Genomic DNA, 18,091 nt, shown 5'->3' with positions numbered 1-18,091 from the left:
TATTTTCTCCTACCTGCTCATTAACGTGCCCCTGTTTTCTTACCACCTACCTACAATAAAAGTAACTTAAAGCAACCAATTGATCTTTCAACCAGCATGTCTTTGGGATGTGGGAGGAAACAGGAGCACTCTGGGAAACCGATGTGGCCGCAGGAAAAATGATCAAACTCCACAAGGACAGCAGCAGGGTCAGGATTGAACCATAGATCACTGGAGCTGAGGAAGAACTGAACAAACTCCTGCACACTGAACCAACCAGCTTTTTCCCATCATCACTCTACTTTTTTCTTGCTCCACTGTGATCCAGTGCATGTCTTTTGCCAAAACAATGCAATTAAATTAATTGATTTATTCCTCTGTTATTCTCAAAAATTCTAGTCATCAATTCTCAGTTCACAATTTCGTTAGATGCTGATGTTTACCTTGGAACCAATGTGGCTTGTGGCAGTTACAGACATTTACATACTTTTTCACTTTGGTCTTAATAAGTGTGAATAACTATCTGGAAACAAAACACATGCAGCAAAAAGCAACAACATTCAACAGTTGTAAAGAATAAATAATTATATAAAAATAAAACCAGAGATTAAAGTAAGGATATGGAATAAAATGTGCACAAATACTTAAGTAACAGCATATATTTACAATGTAATCAGCATCATAAATCCTTCAGGGGACCACAGCCTTGTCATGAGGCTTGGAGCCTCATGCCTCAACGACCCAGAGAGTTATGTTGGCTGGAGTCAAGGCCTTGTGCTTTGGCTCTTGGTAGGGTCACCCATGCCAAACAGGTCAAAGGGTAGAGGTCAGACTAAGAGTGGTCCACTGGTCCTCCATGTTGTCAGGTTTCAGCACAGGGCTAATAACCCTGACTGGACAAAATAAAATTGTTATGGAAACAGCAATGAAGAATCCTTCCTCATCTGTGTATGATGGTATCGATAGACAGAGATGGAGGACCTACATTTTTGCCCTGAACGTCAATGGCGTAACGGGTGGTAAGTAATTAAGTATTATAAAATGTGATTTAAAGTGTTTACAGTGTGATATGGTAATGGGGGGAGGTGGTTTGTTTGTTTGTTTATTTATTTAGTAATATAGCATGGAACAGGCTCTTCTGACCTACCGAGCTTTGTCGCCTAGCAACCCACTGATTTAATGCTAGCCCAATCACAGGACAGCTTACAATGGCCAATTAGCCTACTAACTGATACATCATTGGACTGTGGGAGGAAACCAGAGCACCCAGAGGAAACCCACACACAAATGGGAAGAACATACAAACTTTCTTACAGAGGATGCCAGAATTGAACACCAAACTCCAATGCCCAAGCTGTAATGGCATCGTGCCAACCACTGCACTACTGTGGCACCCGAAGTAAGTTAGAAAATTGTGAGAATACAATGGTGCTGCTGGAAGCATGGCACTTGTGGGCAGCCTCCAGCTCATCCTCAGACTATGCTCATCATTGATGGAAACATATGACAAATAAAGGTAATGTTTAATCCCCTTTTGATCTTTCATTTCCCTACCGCACTGGGACAAGCTGCTCTCAGCTCCATAAATCAGCAGCTCAATTCAATTCAAGTTTAATTGTCATTCAACCAGACATGAATACTCATAGATACGGCCAAACAAGACAGCATTACTCTGGGACTAAGGTGCAAAACACTGTACCAACAGTCACACACAGCACAAAGCACACACAAGCTAGCAAGCCCAATCACACAATAAAAGAGTCCAAAAGCTCGCGCCATCAGTCCAAAGTGGACCACAATAGAGCCCATCTCCTGCCGAGTGAACACTGGGGGCCAGCACTGACTCCAGCCTGGACAGTGCACCACACCACCCCCAGTGAAATGCACCGGCCCCGACGTCCCCCCGCCCCCTGACATTGCGGCTCGTGGCCTAGTCCTCGCACAGACATCAAGCACATATAGAATATCAACAAAACGCAATGACACAGAATGCACATGTCCAGGCCCCCAGCCCATCGAAATTATCAGTCGACCACAATAGAGCTTGTCTTCTGCCTACTGAACACTGGGGCGGGACAGCACCAATTCCAGCCTGGACGCTGTGCTGTGCCTACCCCCATGGAGCGCACCAGCCCCGATGCCCACCAGGTGACACCCAGACCCATTACCACACTTACTACCAGACCTGCTAAGCTATACTCACTCCCCAAGTTGTGCAAAACCTCCATTCAAATAAAAACAAACGTTGCACCTTTGTTCCTACCCAGACAATCAGCACATCCTAGAACAAAACACTCTAAGCTATTGAAGGAGTAACAGGAGAATTAAAAGGCATGCCATAGGGCTGGGGCTTAGACACTGTAATAGATAGAGGGGGTGAGCGGGTCTAACTAGAATATTTCATCAGATTAACTGCTTACAGATGAAACTTTTGAGATGATACGATTTTGTTTTTGTTTTAGTAGCCCTACAGTGCTTTACAGAAGGGAGATCTTGGAAAAGGCAGTTTGCAGAGTGGACGGTATCTGGAATGAGTAAAGCTTAAATTTTCACTACACTTCAAGGACGACCATCTTTCATAATTCTCCAGACCCTGGAGAAGTTCCTATAGATGGCCAATGTAACACATCCCTTTTTAAAAAGGAAGAGACAGAAACCAGGAAAGGAGATTACAGATCAGAGAACCAAATGAGAGTGGAGGGATCAGTATTGAAATCTATTATAAAACAGAAACTTGGGAAGCTTCGGCAAAAATTGCTTGAGGTAATGAAAGAATCAGAATCAGAATCCTTTATTATCGCCAAGTATGTGGACACATACAGGGAATTTGATGCCGGTTTCCCTGAGCTCTCGCTGTACAGAATCAAAAAGCAAACAAAACAATAGTGCAAATAATCGTGAACTATATACAATGAGGTATACCTGTGTATGTACAGGTGGACTTAGTTTATAATAGACTAAAATCCAAGTGTTCATAAGACTGTTGGCATACGGAAAGAAACTGTTCTTGTACCTATTTGTCCTGGCATACAGTGATCTAAAGTGTCTACCAGAAGGAAGGAGTTGGAAGAGGTGATGTCCAGGGTGTGGTGGGTCTACAATGACGCTGCTTGCTCGCTTCCTGACTCTAGATGTATAAGTCCTGGATCGAGGGCAGCTTCACACCAATAATCCTTTCCGCAGCCCTGACGGTTCTTTGGAGTCTATTCTTGTCTTGTTTGGTAGCTGATCCAAACCAGACAGTGACGGACGAACAGAGAACAGACTGGATTATTCCTGAATAGAATTGAATCAGCAGCTCCTGAGGCAGGTTGTACTTCCTGAGTTGACATAGGAAATACAACCTGTGCTGAGCCTTTTTGATAAGAGTGTCCGCGTTGGGTGTCCACTTCAGGTCCTGGGAGATTGTGACACCCAGAAACCTGAAGGTCTCGATAGCAGACACAATACTGTTGAGTACAGTGAGTGGGGGGAGTACTGGGGGGCTCCTCCTGAAGTCCACTGTCATCTCCACAGTCTTGAGTGTATTTAGCTCCAGATTGTTCTGACCACACCAGAGGGCCAGCCGTTCCACCACCCACCTGTATGCAGACTCATTACCGTCTCGGATAAGGCCAATGACAGTTGTGTCGTCCGCAAACTTCAGGAGTTTAACAGATGGATCCTGTGAGGTGCAGTCTACAGAGGAATATACTTAGCCTATCTATTGGAGATTTTTGAGGATGTAACAAGTTGAATAGATAAATGAGAACCTGCATATGTGGTCTATTTGGAAGGCATTTTAGTAAAATCCCACATGCAAAATGGGATTAGGGATAATGCATTTGCATAGATTGAGTATTTACATAGGTTGAAGATTAGTTATCAGGCAGAAAATAGAATGGTGAATCAATTGGTCCCTTTGGGGTTGTGGTTAGTGATTAGCGGGGGAGTGGGGTATAGGGATCATTGCATCAAGATTAGGAAAAAATATCTCTCAGCAGGTGGCCAACTTCTGGAATTCTCCAGAATAGAATGTACACTCAGAAAAGGCCACTTTGTTTGGTTCAGTACTTTTGTATCTAATAAAGCGGCCACAGAGTGTATGTTTGTGGTCTTCAGCTACTGTAGTTCATCTGCTTCAATGTTCGACATGTGTGTTCAGAGATGCTCTCCTGCACACCACTGTTGCAACGTGGTTATTTGATTTACTGCTGCCATCCTATCAGGTTAAAAATTCTGAGCCATTTTTGCCCACAGAACTGCCACTCACTGTTTTTTCCCTTCTGTTTTTTTGCACCATTGTCTCTAAACTCTAGAGACTGTTGTGCCTGAAAATCCCAGGAGGTCAGTAGTTTCTGAGACACTCAAACCACCCTGTATGGCACCAACAATCATTCGACAGTCGATGTCACTTAGTTCACATTTCTTCCCCGTCCTGATGTCTGGTCTGAACAACAACAGAACCTCTTGACCATGTCTGCATGCTTTTATGCAGTGAGTTTCTGCCATGTGATTGACTGAATAGATATTTGTATTAAAGCAACACACACAAAAGACTGGAGGAACTCAACAGGTCAGGCAGCAGCTATGGAAAAAAGCACAACCGATGTTTAGGGCCTGCCAAAAGGTTTTGGCCCGAAACATCGACTGTACTTTTTTCTATAGATGCCGCCTTTGAGTTCCTCTGGCATCTTGTGTGTGTTGCTCGGATTTCTAGCATCTGTAGATTTTCTCTTGTTTGTGATTAGATATTTGCATTAACAAGCAGGTAACTAATAAAGTAGCCACTGAGTCTACTTTGGATATTTTAGTAGAAATCGCAGCGCTCCCCACCATCCAGGCCATGCACTGTTCTTGGCAGCAGGTACAGGACTCTAAGGTTCTATATTGCCATGTTCCAGGGCAGTTATTACTCTACAGCCATCAGTCTCCTGAACCAGTGCAGATAACTTCACTCTCTCAATGCTGATCTGATTGCACAATCTATAGGCTCACTTTCAGGGACTCCACCATTCGGTATTATTTATTCACTTGTTTATTATTTGCACACTTTGTCTTCTTTCACACATTGGTCATTTGTCAGTTTTTGTTATTTGTAGCTTTTCATATTCTATTTATTTTCCTGTAAATGCCCACAAGAAAATGAATGTTGAGGTAGTACATGGTGATAATAAATTTACTTAAAACTTTTAACTTTGAGAGAGTGGTGGAAGCCGTGTTACTGACAGCAATGTCTACATGAGAACCACCTACAATACGGAAGCATGCCTACCGGTTGACATGGTGAGGTGGGCCAAATAGGCTTTTCTACGCTGAATTACTCTTTTCAACAGTAGTAGAAAATGCAGGAGGATCTCGGTAGTTCAGCATATGCGGAAAGGGGAACAGAGTTAATGTCTCAGATCAAAGAATCTTAGCCAGAACTGGGAAAGGGACAAAAGCTTTTATTTAAGCTACTGAGTAGCTTGGCAAAGTTTGGACAGGACAGAGCAGATATCTGTGACAGAGCTCCAATAGATTAAGTGAGGGAATTTGATGGTGAATCATTGGTATATTCTGTAACCCACCTTCTCTGTGACTGAAAACTAACTTCCAGTTCTAAAAGTCTAACATATTAACTGTTTCTATTTCCAGCGCTTGTTTTTATTTCAGATGTTTTATATGCACATAGTTTGATCCACCCCTCCCCCTCCCCCCCCACACACACCTGAATGCACTACCTATGGGGTCCCATTTGCTCGGGGTCGACCGTGGATACTGCATCAGGTGTCTACATGATACGCCGGACACTACGCAAGCCAGGGCAGTACAACACGAAGAGCAAGCTGTTACCCCTGCAACAGCCTCCCCCCACCCCTTTCCACGCAGCTGACGAATCCACGGGAAAGGCAGAGACTGGTACAGTTCGGCACCAGTGGTGTCGTGGGAGTTGCCAGTCAGCATTGAACCCAAAGTAGGGACTCCAACTCCGGATTTTCTCTCGGGGTTTACTCCCGAAAGCCTTCCCCATCAGTGAGTATAGCCACACGGCAGTGGAGGTTTGAGGTTCCCTTCTCCTAGTTGAGCTGCCAACCACGGCTGATGAGCCCCATCTGCCCTAAGCGACTGTATTTTAGGGTGCCAATAACCCGCTGTTGCCCCTTCTCCTGTCAGTAGAAATGATTCTGCTGGGTTTAATGGCTAAGCCACACGTGAAGGCCAGGAGCTGGACTTAGCTGCCAGGGGCTATTTTTGAGACGCAGGCTATCGGGAGCATTTAATAGGCAGCGGGAGCTCATCCTCACTACTTCACCCTTCTGGGTCCCGAATGCACTGAACAATTATAAAAGATGTAGGTTGAAACACGAGTTAAAATGAAAGTTTATTTGTCGGTTGCCCAGGCTGAGTTGAGTTAGACAGCAAACAAGGGCCAGGTTGATTAACTTCACAAATGCTGAGCCTCTCCACCGATTTCTGTTTTAAGTTTACAGTAATCAGAATTAGGATTTGCTTCAAGTGTTACACAACTGGACAGTCCTGTTCTGTCACGTCGTTGTGTACTGAAACAAGTAATGGAACATCTCAGCTCTCGCTTGTCAGTCCCCTCTCTCCAGGTCCGGAGACAGGCACTGACGTTGCTGTGGGAGTTGGGGCTAAAGATTGAAGCGTCGAGAAGGCTGCCGGGCTAAATGGTTATCTTTGGCTCCTCGCTGATGTCCATCATTCGTTGATGCTCCGTCACACCCCCGTCTGGTTCTTTCCTTTTGGCTTCATCTCCTCCATCTCCAAGATTGACAAGTGGTCGCTGTTTAAAAAAAAAGGTCGAGCATTTAAAGAGTGCACGCCGCTCTCAGGGAAAAAAAAACGCAACTTGATCTGCTATCAAACCTTCAACAAGGATTTAGAGAACTATGAAGGTGAGTGAGCTACAAGTGGCGCTTGCAGGCGGCTAATCCGTTGTACCGAATGGCCGCAAAATTATTCCGTCTCCTTCCAAATGTTCCTTGGGAAATGATTTAATCCGGTCTAACCTGCTGGTTGCTGAATCTAGAGCCACGGCACCAGACAAACACTGGGGCAGTTGTCTGTTCCCTGGCGGTACATGTAACTTCCCACAGGTGAGACTCGAAGTTTTACAAGGCTCACTGGAGCGACGGCGGGAGTGCGAAGTTTGCCTACGTAAGCAAAACAAAATTGCACTTTTAAACAAAAAAAATGTTGATGTGCGGTTGCAGAAAAGATTGTGACAAGTTATTTACTGAGCTGCATTTTGCTCTGCAGGGTCTGGGGACAGCCACGATTCTCACTCTCTTCTTGTTCATTGCATCTTCGCTCTTCCTACAGTCCAGCAGCGTGCCGCAGGTATTGGCCCCGTTCTTGATCTGCTCGATCCTGGGTTATTTTAAACGAATCCGACTCCGGTTTCGCGCTTCATGCTTCCGCTCCGCTTTTATGGCTAAAACTGACGAAATTACGCTTCTTGTTGAATAGGCTCAGTTTTGGAGGCGTAACTGGACACCTCAAGCAATGCTGTATCTGAAAGGCGCACGTAAGTCAAACCTGCGGTCGCATTCTTTTCGGTTAAATGAGCCAGAATCCAAGCTGGTACTTGTTTAATGGGGATTTAAGTAATGATGGCATTTTATATTTATTCTTTGTTTCAATATGGAGAAGTAAACAGAAAAGGTAATTAAAATTTGTGGAATAAACTTCGTAACTGACGACTACTTGGGTCTTACGCCTTCATTAGGAACGCTTAACAATGACAAAAGAACAAGGTCCCGGGAGTGGTATTACCGCCTCTCGATATCCACGGAGTGTTGGGGTCTGGAGATGGGAGGCTTAGAGTGTTTGCAGAGGACCAGATGAGTTGAAATGGAGTGCTTGTGATTATTTATATAATTAACTTTAATCTATATACGCCATTAATTCACCGCAGATCCCAAGCAGTTTCCAGTAATACATTATTTAATGAGGAGTAGGACTAGGTTAGATTTACTGTGTACTCGCGATGAACTGCAAAATAGTAAGTACATAAAAATAATTCTTTGGCGTGAAGTGGTTTCGTTGAGCCCAAGGCATTGAATTTAAACTCTGCAGAGTATTTTTTTTTTGTCATCCGCATTCCCCGAACATCAGCACTACTGAACTCAATGCAATTGACGAAGGAAGCAGTTAGGTCCGGTCTAAACTCGGATCTGATTTCTTGCCAAGTGGTCGTCAATCTTCCCGGCTAAGAGGTGATTTCTCACAGCCATTGCCCACCAGTTAAACAACTAGGTTCATGTTCAGTAGGATCTTAAGTTCGCAATGAAAGGCAGAGAAATGACATAATAGGTCCTCCGTTCAAATTTGTGCTTTAATTGTTTTTTTTTACAGCGGGGCGGTGGTTCATAGCGGAAGATGAAAAGGAAAACTATCTCATTGAAAACATAGATATCGGTAAGAGGCAGAATCAGGTTTAGTATCACGGGCCTGTGTTAAATTCGTTAGCTTTATGGCAGCAGTACAATGAAATACATGACAAATAAATGGAGAGAAACTGAGTTACATTAAGTATATATGTTTATTAAATAGTTGTTAAAATAAGCAGTGCAAAAAAGGGGAAAAAAGTAGTTCATGGGCTAAATGTCAATTTAGGAATCGGACGGCAGAGGGAGAAGAGGTTGTTCCTGAACTGCTGAGTGTGTGGCTTTAGGCTTCTGTACCCCCGTCCTGTCGGTAACGAGAAGTCACGCCCTGGGTCATGGGGTCCTTAACGATGGACGCCGCTTTGCGGTGCGCACCTTGAAAATGTCTTGGATACTACGGAGCTGACTAATATTACATGTTTCTGCCACCTATGTCGATCTTGTGCAGTAGCCACCCCCTGCTCTCCTTACCAGGCAGCGATGGTAGAACGGTCGCAATATCTTAAAGATGCTTTGTACTTTACAGTTTGGCATTGCATTAGAAATTATTATATTGAATAGCGGGGTAGGCATGAGGAACCGCACGGTCAACTCCCGCTCCTATTTTCTTGCGTTAACCGATTAGTGGTAAGAGTTCTGCCTTGCATACCCAACATCGGCTTTTTTTAAAACTATTAGAAACCAGAAGCCGAACTGACAGACCATTAACCTTAGCAGAAGCAACGGTCTTATTCCTGGCTAAAATTAGAGAGGCCGAACTCTCTGAAAATCCACCGCACACAGAGGTATGTAAAACTGTTAACTTTAAACACATGAAAATACCGAGAGAAAAGAAAGCAGTAGACCTCTTAACTAGATTGTCATCGTCATTGCACAGTTTGTAACTATCAGTAATCTGAATTTCTGGGGAATATCATATTTCATGACCATAGAAGTGCTGTGAATTTTGCAAGATACTTCAATAATCCCATGTCCGATTGTTCGGAAATCCGGGCCTGGCTTTCCTGGCTGAGAGTAGATATAGGACCGATAGAAAATGATGCTGGAGAAATTGCATAAGGAGATGGCAAAGGAACTGAGCGAGTATTTTGCATCAGTCTTCACTGAGGAAGACATCAGCAGTATAGCGGACACTCAAGGGTGGCAGGGAACAGAAGTGTGCGCAGTCACAAATACGACGGAGAAAGTACTCAGGAAGCTGAATAGTCTAGAGGTAGCTAAATCTCCTGGACCAGATGGAATGCACCCGCGTGTTCTGAAGGAAGTAGCTGTGGAGATTGCGGAGGCATTAACGATGATCTTTCAAAAGTCGATAGATTCTGGCATGGTTCCGGAAGACTGGAAGATTGCAAATGTCACTCCGCTATTTAAGAAGGGGCCAAGGAAGCAAAAAGGAAATTATAGACCTGTTAGTTTGACATCGGTGGTCGGGAAGTTGTCGGAGTCGATTGTCAAGGATGAGGTTACAGAGTACCTGGAGGCATATGACAAGATAGACAGAACTCAGCATGGATTCCTTAAAGGAAAATCCTGCCTGACAAACCTATTACAATTTTTCGAGGAAATTACCAGTAGGCTAGACAAGGAAGATTCAGTGGCTGTTGTATATTTGGATTTTCAGAAGGCCTTTGACAAGGTGCCACATGTGAGGCTACTTAACAAGATAAGAGCCCATGGAGTTATGGGAAAGTTACAAACGTGGATTGAGCGTTGGCTGATTGGCAGGAAACAGAGAGTGGGAATAACGAGATCCTATTCTGGTTGGCTGCTGGTTACCAGTGGTGTTCCACAGGGGTCCGTGTTGGGGCCACTTCTTTTTACATTATACATCAACGATTTGGATTATGGAATAGATGGCTTTTTGGCTAAGTTTGCTGACGATACGAAGATAGGTGGAGGGGCCAGTAGTGCTGAGGAAACGGAGAGTCTGCAGAGAGACTTGGATAGATTGGAAGAATGGGCAGAGAAGTGGCAAATGAAGTACAATATTGGAAAGTGTATGTTTATGCACTTTGGCAGAAGTAATAAAGGGGCAGACTATTATTTAAATGGGGAAAGAATTCAAAGTTCTGAGATGCAACGGGACCTGGGAGTCCTCGTACAGGATACCGTTAAGGTTAACCTCCAGGTTGAGTTGGTAGTGAAGAAGGCGAATGCAATGTTGGCATTCATTTCTAGAGGAATAGAGTATAGGAGCAGGGATGTGATGTTGAGGCACTATAAGACGCTGGTGAGACCTCACTTGGAGTACTGTGGGCAGTTTTGGTCTCCCTATTTAAGAAAGGATGTGCTGACATTGGAGAGGGTACAGAGAAGATCCACTAGAATGATTCCGGGAATGAGAAGGTTAACATATGAGGAACGTTTGTCCGCTCTTGGACTTGTTATGTACCCCGTAACTGGGTTGCCAAACCAGCAGAAATGGATCACTCAGTTGGAGTCTGGACTACTAGAACTAAGAAAGTTTTATTAAAGAAACAAGCAACACAGTACTCTAATCAAAAGGATAATAAATGCAACAGTTCAGCAATGATAAACACACATGTACACAGAATTAAGATAACAGGATCAATCAAGCTCTATCGTCGTCTAGGGGTAAATGACCAGTTTCAAAGTGACGCAAAGTTCAGTTCAGTTCGCAGTAATGACTGCTGTGGGAGATGGACAGTGGGGGGAAGGAGAGAGAGAGCAAAACGAATGAATATTCAAATAGCTTCCACACAGACCTTCGATATTCTTCGCAGTCAGCTTTCGGGCAAGCCCTTTGTGATGTCTTCTGAGGTCACCGACCGTGACCCCTTCGTTTCCAGATACGATCGTTTCTCTGCGGTGAACCTGGCACCCAGGCAAGGGCGGACACACACCAGGTTCCCGCTGATCGTGCCTTTCCACCCTGTGCGTCTATGGCTTGGTCCCGCGACCAGCCTTCCAAAACTTCCCACCGACTTGTGGGAGACGCATCGCTTCCAGGGTCTCGTTACCTCGGGGTGTCGTGTGTGTCTTTCCTTAGCGAACCTGTCCCTTTTTATCCCCCTGCTGGGGTATCGCCTGTCCATCACTTCAAACAGTTCAGGGTTCAAAGGGGGAGCTGATCTTGACAGCTCTCCTTCCGTTAAACTCTCTCGTCCCTTCATTAACATCTCCAAATGCTGCTCCATTGTTTTCCTTATCTCTCTTTCTCCTGAAGACAGGTGGCAGACCAACTGCTGATCCCACTGGTGCCAGCACAGGCCAGCTAACATCTTAATCTATGTGTATTCTCGTCACAGACTGTATTCCTTGGAGAATGAGGGGAGACCTCATAGAAACATTTTGAATGTTGAAAGGCATGGACAGAGTGGATGTAGCAAAGTTGTTTCCCATGGTGGGGGAGTCTAGTTCGAGAGGGCATAAATTAAGGATTGAAGGGCGTCCATTCAGAACAGAAATGCAAAGAAATTTTTTTAGTCGGGGGTGGTGAATCTGTGGAATTTGTTGCCACGGGCGGCAGTGGAGGCCAAATCATTGGGTGTATTTAAGGCAGAGATTGATAGGTATCTGAGTAGCCAGGGCATCAAAGGTTATGGTGAGAAGGCGGGGGAGTGGGACTAAATGGGAGAATGGATCAGCTCATGATAAAATGGCGGAGCAGACTCGATGGGCCGAATGGCCAACTTCTGCTCCTTTGTCTTATGGTCTTATGGCTCATTCATTGGTCCAGAATATCAGCTAGGGTTCATGGTGCAAGAGGGTGAATGTGGCCAAATCTGGGAGTTGGGAGTGCAGCCGGGCTGCAGTCTGGAACATGGTCCTGGTGTGTAGAAGGAGCCGAGATAGGCCTGAGGACGCCTCAAATCGAGATTATTGTCATATGCATGAGTACTTGTACATACAGGTGCAATGAGAACTCTACTTGCAGCATTAGATACATAACCTTCACAAGAAAAACAAATTATACACCATTTTTACACAAAAAAATTAGAACAAAGCTCCTGAAGCTGGGACCAGCTTTTCAGCTCTCTGAAACTATGGTTAGAGCACACTTGGAGCATTGTGTTCTGTTCTGGTTGCCTCATTGTAGGAAAGGAGGGTGGATGGATGTGAAAGTTTTAGAGAGGATACAGAGGCGATTTACCAGGGTGCTACCCAGATTAGAGAGCACATATTATGAAGAAAGGTCAAGCAAGCTGCAAGCTAGGGTTTTCTCTTTGGAGTGGAGGATGATGAGAAACAACTTGATAGAAATGGTGGATCAATACAAGGCAAATATAGAGTGCATCTGTCTCTGTCTTTCAATCTTTTTAGCGTTTTTTTTGGCCCAGACCAGCAATGTCATTCATTTAAGATGAGTGGACAAAAGTTTAGGGTCTTCACGGAGAGAATTGTGGGTACCTGGATCTCTGCCAGGAGTGCAGATAAAGGCTGATATAAGAGGGACACTCAAAAGAATCTTAGACAAGATCACAAATGTAAGAAAATAAAAGGTTATGGGTTGTGTAGGAGAGAAGAGATAGATTGATTATAGATTTGGCTTGTATAGGGTGGCACGACCTTCTGGACTGAAAGAACCCACACTATGGTACACTTTTCTATGTTCTAAGTTGGGTCCAGAATGCTTTTGTAATTCCTGATCCCTTTAAACTCATGGACTTCACAAGAACATTAAAATATCATAAATAAAGAGAATTGGGCTAAAAATAATTGCATCCAGTAATGTGGACAATCTATTTGTCCAATCCCAAAGTACTAGAATATCAGAGCTTCACCATACCAAGGTAATTCCAGCTCTCTTTTGCTCTCTAATTGCTACACAGAGGTTCTTGCAGTGTTAATAAAATTACATAAACTGGGATCAGAAAGTCTAAACTACTGGAATAGTGCTTATTGAGGTGCTGTATGAAGAATCAGAATTACAATTGATTTCTCAAAATGCAAAATTGTATCTCTTTCCAATAGTTATGCGGTGCCACATCTTCCAAGTGAAGGTTTGCAGTTCTTTATGGGTAAGGATATATATATTTTAAGTGGTACAGATGGTGTAAATCTGATACTGCACACGAGCCAGATAACACCATGCCTACTGTCAATGGTGGAGGTAGCATCATGCTATGGGGATGCTTTTCAGCACCAGGGGCTAGAAGTCTGGTCAGGATTGATGGGAAGATGAATGCTACTGAACACAGAGATCCTGGATAAAAACCTGCTAGCCCCTGCCAGAAAGCTTAAACTGTAGAGAAAGTTTGTCTTTGTGCAGGACAACGACCCAAAGACTACTGCCAGAGCAACCACGGAGTGCTGTCCACCACCACCACTCCCTGACCTAGTAGAGCTTGAGCAATTGTGCAAGGAAGAAGGGGCAAATCTTGCTCTATTATGTTGTGCAAAGCTAATAGAGACTTATCCAAAAAGACTAACTGTAATTGCTGGAAGAGGTGGTTCATTTTGAACTGCTAACATTTCAGTTTTTGAATTTTTAATTTCTTGTGCTTTACAATTTTCCCTTTTGGGCTGTACAGTGAAAAAAGGAGCATGTGATTCACGCACACACAAAAAAAAGTTAAATTGATCAGTTAAATCCCAAGTAATACCCATTTATATATAACAAAGGGATGGGGGCTGAGTACTTTTTCAAGGCACTGAAGCCCAGTAGCTGCCAACAAATCTCCTTTATCTCAATCCTACCTGACACCTAGAAGGTAAATGTTTTCAGACTTGTTGACTACTCAGATTTCACTACAGACCATAAGACATAGGAGCAGAATTGGGCCATTTGGCTCATTAAGTATGCTCTACCATGTAATCATGGCTGATTTATTTTCCCTATCTCCATTACCTTGGTCACCATTACTAATCACTTCTAACTACACCCAATGACTTGGCCTCCACAACTGTCTGTGGCAATTAATTCTGGATTAACCAACCTCTGGCTAAAGAACTTCCTCAATTCTGCTCTTCTATTCCGAAGCTGTGTGGTCTGGTCCTAGACACTCACCGTTGGAAAAATTCTATCCATAGCTACTCTATCTAGGCCATTCAATATTTAGTAGGTTTCAGTGAGATCTCCTCTCATTCTTCTAACTTTAGGGAGTATAGGCCCAGAGTAATCAAACACTCCCCATTAACCCTTTCTTCTCATAAAACTCCTCTGGACCCTCTCCAATGCCAGCAATAGTCTTCAAGTTCTTACCTAATTTTCAGTTAGCTGTTTGCTGAATAGAAGCAAGGTTTCTGAAGAATTTGAAGTTATCTCTTGTTCAAATGAAATGGTAGGATGAAATCCTTACTCACAATTGTGGTCCGATTAATAACAGATTTAAATAAAACTGGAGGAAGACCAGTTTTAACAACCATAGGCTAATTAAGCAGATTCAGAGAATAACTGGCATTATGAAACTTTGTTAACCTTTATCATGAGATGAGGACAATGTTGTTGATCATTTGTAGATGAATTTTTAAATGACAAAGCAGACCACGAGCCACAGGAGCAGAATTAGGCCATTTGGCACATCAAGTCTGCGCCACAATTACATCATGGCTGATTTATTATCCCTCAACCCCCTTCTGCTCCCCCCCCCCGCCATAACCCTTGATGCTGTCATCAACCTCTGCTTTAAATATGCCCAGTGTCTTGGTTTCTACCGCTCTCTGTAGCAATGAATTTCACTGATTTGCCATCCTCTGGTTAAAGAAATTCTTCAGCTCTAAAGGCACACTCCTGTATTCTAAAGCTGAGTGCTTTGGTGCTCGACTCCTGCACTATAGGAAACATCTTCTCCACATCCACACTATTGAGTCCTTTCAATATTTGATGGGTTTCACTGCGTACCCCCTTACTCCAAATTCCAGTGTGTGTGTATCAAACACTCCTTACATTAGCCCATACATCCCTGGGTTCAATTTTGTGAACCACCTCTGCCCCCTCCAATGCCAGTACATCCCTTATTAGGCAAGTACTACCTATGTCTTATTAGCAAACATGGAATAAAGGAATTAGTAGCAAGGTACAAAAATAGCACAGCTCTAGAAAATGTTCATTAGACTTGAGTGAGGCATATCACTCAAGTTCAAGATTTTGGGATCACCTTTACTTGTATAACTTAGGCGTAACAGTACTATTGAATTTTATGCAAACAGCAATAGATGTGACTCTTAAGAGAACAAAGTGTATGGTCAGATGTGACGAATAAAACTCAATGCACCAAAGTGTGAGATGATGCAGTTTGATGCAAAAGGTGAAAAGGTAATGCTAGCTGGTAGAATTTTAAAGAGTGGGAAAGGAACTACTTGTACATAAAACCTCAAAGTAGCAAGATAGGTTAACAAAACAGTCAATAAGGCAAACAGGAATTCAGGCTTTATAAGTAATACAAACAAAAACTGATGCAAATACTTAAAAATAACTCATTTGTGTCCAGTTCTAGATGCCACATTTTTGAAAGGCTACGATGCTTTGAAGAAATAGAAGCTAGATTTATAGTGCTTTAGAGATGAAGGATTAGTGCCACTTCTCTTCTAGGGCTGCCAGTCTGAGAGAAGCTCGGTTATTTTCTCTGATGGGATGGGGATTCATCTTTCTCTTGCCTTATCTATCCCTCTCCCACCCTCTCTGAATTTAAATCCAACCCATTTCCTCCCCTTTCTATTTGGGCGGGGGGGACGGGGAGAGAAAGAAGGTGCAAGACAAAAAGTGATCAACTGTTTTTCTTTCCACAGGTGCTGCCTGATCCACTAAGCATTTCTAGCACCTGCACATTTAAAATAAATTGTAAGCAGCTGGGGTTGTTGTTCCTGCAGCCAAGCAGATGAGAAAATTTGATGATATTCAACAACTCAGATAGCATAAAGAGAAAGCGTTTCCTACATTAGTATTACACTTCAGTGCTTATTTTACAATTATATATTACTGTATATACAAATTATATAAATATAGATTAAGACAATTTATAATCTTCTTCAACTCTAGATTTTAAAAAATTGGAATATTTGAACTCTTACTTTTAAAGCCCAACTCTGCGCTTTTTCTTAAACACTTTCAGATACTATTAAGTGGTGCAACTGCTGTAGAGCATCCCAACCCGAGGTCCACAGTCTTCTTGGTTAGTGGTTGGGCTTCAAGGCATAATAAAAAGGTTGGGAACCCCAACTGTAGAATGACATTGGACATGTCTTTGATAGGGTGGATGCATTTTTTTGGGGAGTGCAAACGGTAGAGCTTGTTTGAGTCACAAAGCACGCAGTCAAATAACTCTTCATTTTCTATTTGGCATAGTAGAACAGATGGTATTATGGTGATGGGCAAGTCAGGCCATCAAATAGAAGGAACACAAGGGCAGAAACAGTCATGTGTTAAAGCCTCCAAGCAATACATGAAACTAGACTCAGCAACATATCTTTACCTATTTTGATTAACCTGTGTCTATGAATTATCTCCTGTTACATGTAACTCTTTTGAAATTACAGACAAGAAAAAGAGAAGTTAAACAGTAGCATTTCTGCAAAGAGAACCAAAACTGGAGAAAATCACTAAATACTTGGACTTCTGCAGAGTTTTCCTTATTGATCCATTAAATTTTGATTTCATCTGTTCTATTAGATTCTGTACCAGTGGTTACACAAAATAATGTTTGTAAGTTGTTGATCACATTGTAATTGGTAATGGATATACAACTTTTTGCATCTATGTAATGTAGAACTGTTTAATAAATTAAAACTCCTTTAGCTTCTTGAACACAAAACTCCTGCCCAAGTATCATGGCTTACAGTCATACTTTCAGCAATAATTTCTTCTAATTTAAAGCATATTTATAATCTGGAAAATTAGAAATGTTCTCCCTCAATTTTAATACTATTTCAAATTAACATCTTCTGTTCAAAATATGAAACATGGTTTTGTAAAAATCAAATTCTTATTACATTTCAATTCAATGTAGCAAAATAAAACCAAGAAGTATGAACAGAGGACATTATAGACCCTTTGGCCCACGATATTCTGCTGACCTTTAACATACTCCAAGATCAATCTATCACCATCCTCCATTTTTCTATCATCCACTTACCTAAGAGTTTAAGACATGAAGCTTTAAATAATTTTGCACTTTTGGAATAATTTTACTTACTGACAAATTATGTTAAAGAGTTATAGAAGTTAATGCTCACCTTACATGGAAGTCAGGAATCTAGGTTAAGAATAACTTGCTTTCAGCTATCCCTTTCACAGCCTCATGATACCCCACCACTTAGTGGCTGATTAAGTGTTACTGAAGTGTAGTCACCTTCACAAAACACTGCAGGCAATCTGTACACCTCAATTTGTGGGATTGTTGTTCAGGAGATAAATAACCAGATCAAATTCTTAAAACCCATTTTGTGGCTATAATATAGAGATCGAGCACTGCTGTGCTCAAATTAGCAGTCTTTTATGATGTTTGTCTGGAAAAAGTAGATGAGAACTGGAATTGACACCTTTGAAATTGTCACATTCATCGTTTTTGCAAGAGAGCTGTGGCTTTCAATTTTTCCTCCCTTAGGCAACCCAATTTAACCAAATGGCTTTCTTCAACAAACCCAGTGGTAATTTCTCTGGCCTGCAGACTGTAAAGTATGGGATAGCTACACCTCTTAAAACATCCCAAAACACAGTCAAAGATGATGGTCTAGCTCTGAAACCCATTGCAAGATTTAATGTTGTGAACAAGTCTCTCTCAAAAGAGAGAATTGAGCAATTACGATAATAGGTTAACCAAATACTCCAACAGTAGGCA

General features: G+C 42.6%; 1 protein-coding gene across 1 annotated transcript; it reads left to right on the top strand.

Annotated features, from left to right (window-relative positions):
- The first annotated feature begins 6,851 nt into the window (after window positions 1-6,851).
- On the top strand, window positions 6,852-18,061 carry spx (spexin hormone). Its single transcript, XM_063073087.1, has 6 exons — window positions 6,852-6,857; window positions 7,222-7,302; window positions 7,432-7,489; window positions 8,320-8,382; window positions 9,030-9,136; window positions 17,858-18,061. The coding sequence occupies exons 1-6, from the start codon at window positions 6,852-6,854 to the stop codon at window positions 18,059-18,061; spliced, it is 519 nt and encodes a 172-aa protein (XP_062929157.1).
- The last annotated feature ends 30 nt before the right edge of the window (window positions 18,062-18,091 follow it).

Source organism: Mobula hypostoma, chromosome 20, assembly GCF_963921235.1.
Source record: "Mobula hypostoma chromosome 20, sMobHyp1.1, whole genome shotgun sequence".
In the NCBI taxonomy this organism is placed as follows: Eukaryota; Metazoa; Chordata; class Chondrichthyes; order Myliobatiformes; family Myliobatidae; genus Mobula; species Mobula hypostoma.
The sequence above is the reverse complement of the archived record's forward strand: the minus strand, read 5'-3'. Positions and strand labels throughout refer to the sequence as shown.

What these genes read in the sequence shown, in the direction of transcription:
- spx (XM_063073087.1), top strand. An exon ending in AGTCCAGCAGCGTGCCGCAG is followed by an intron (nt 7,303 to 7,431) that starts GTATTGGCCCCG and finishes CTTGTTGAATAG; the next exon opens with GCTCAGTTTTGGAGGCGTAA. An exon ending in GCTGTATCTGAAAGGCGCAC is followed by an intron (nt 7,490 to 8,319) that starts GTAAGTCAAACC and finishes TTTTTTTTACAG; the next exon opens with CGGGGCGGTGGTTCATAGCG.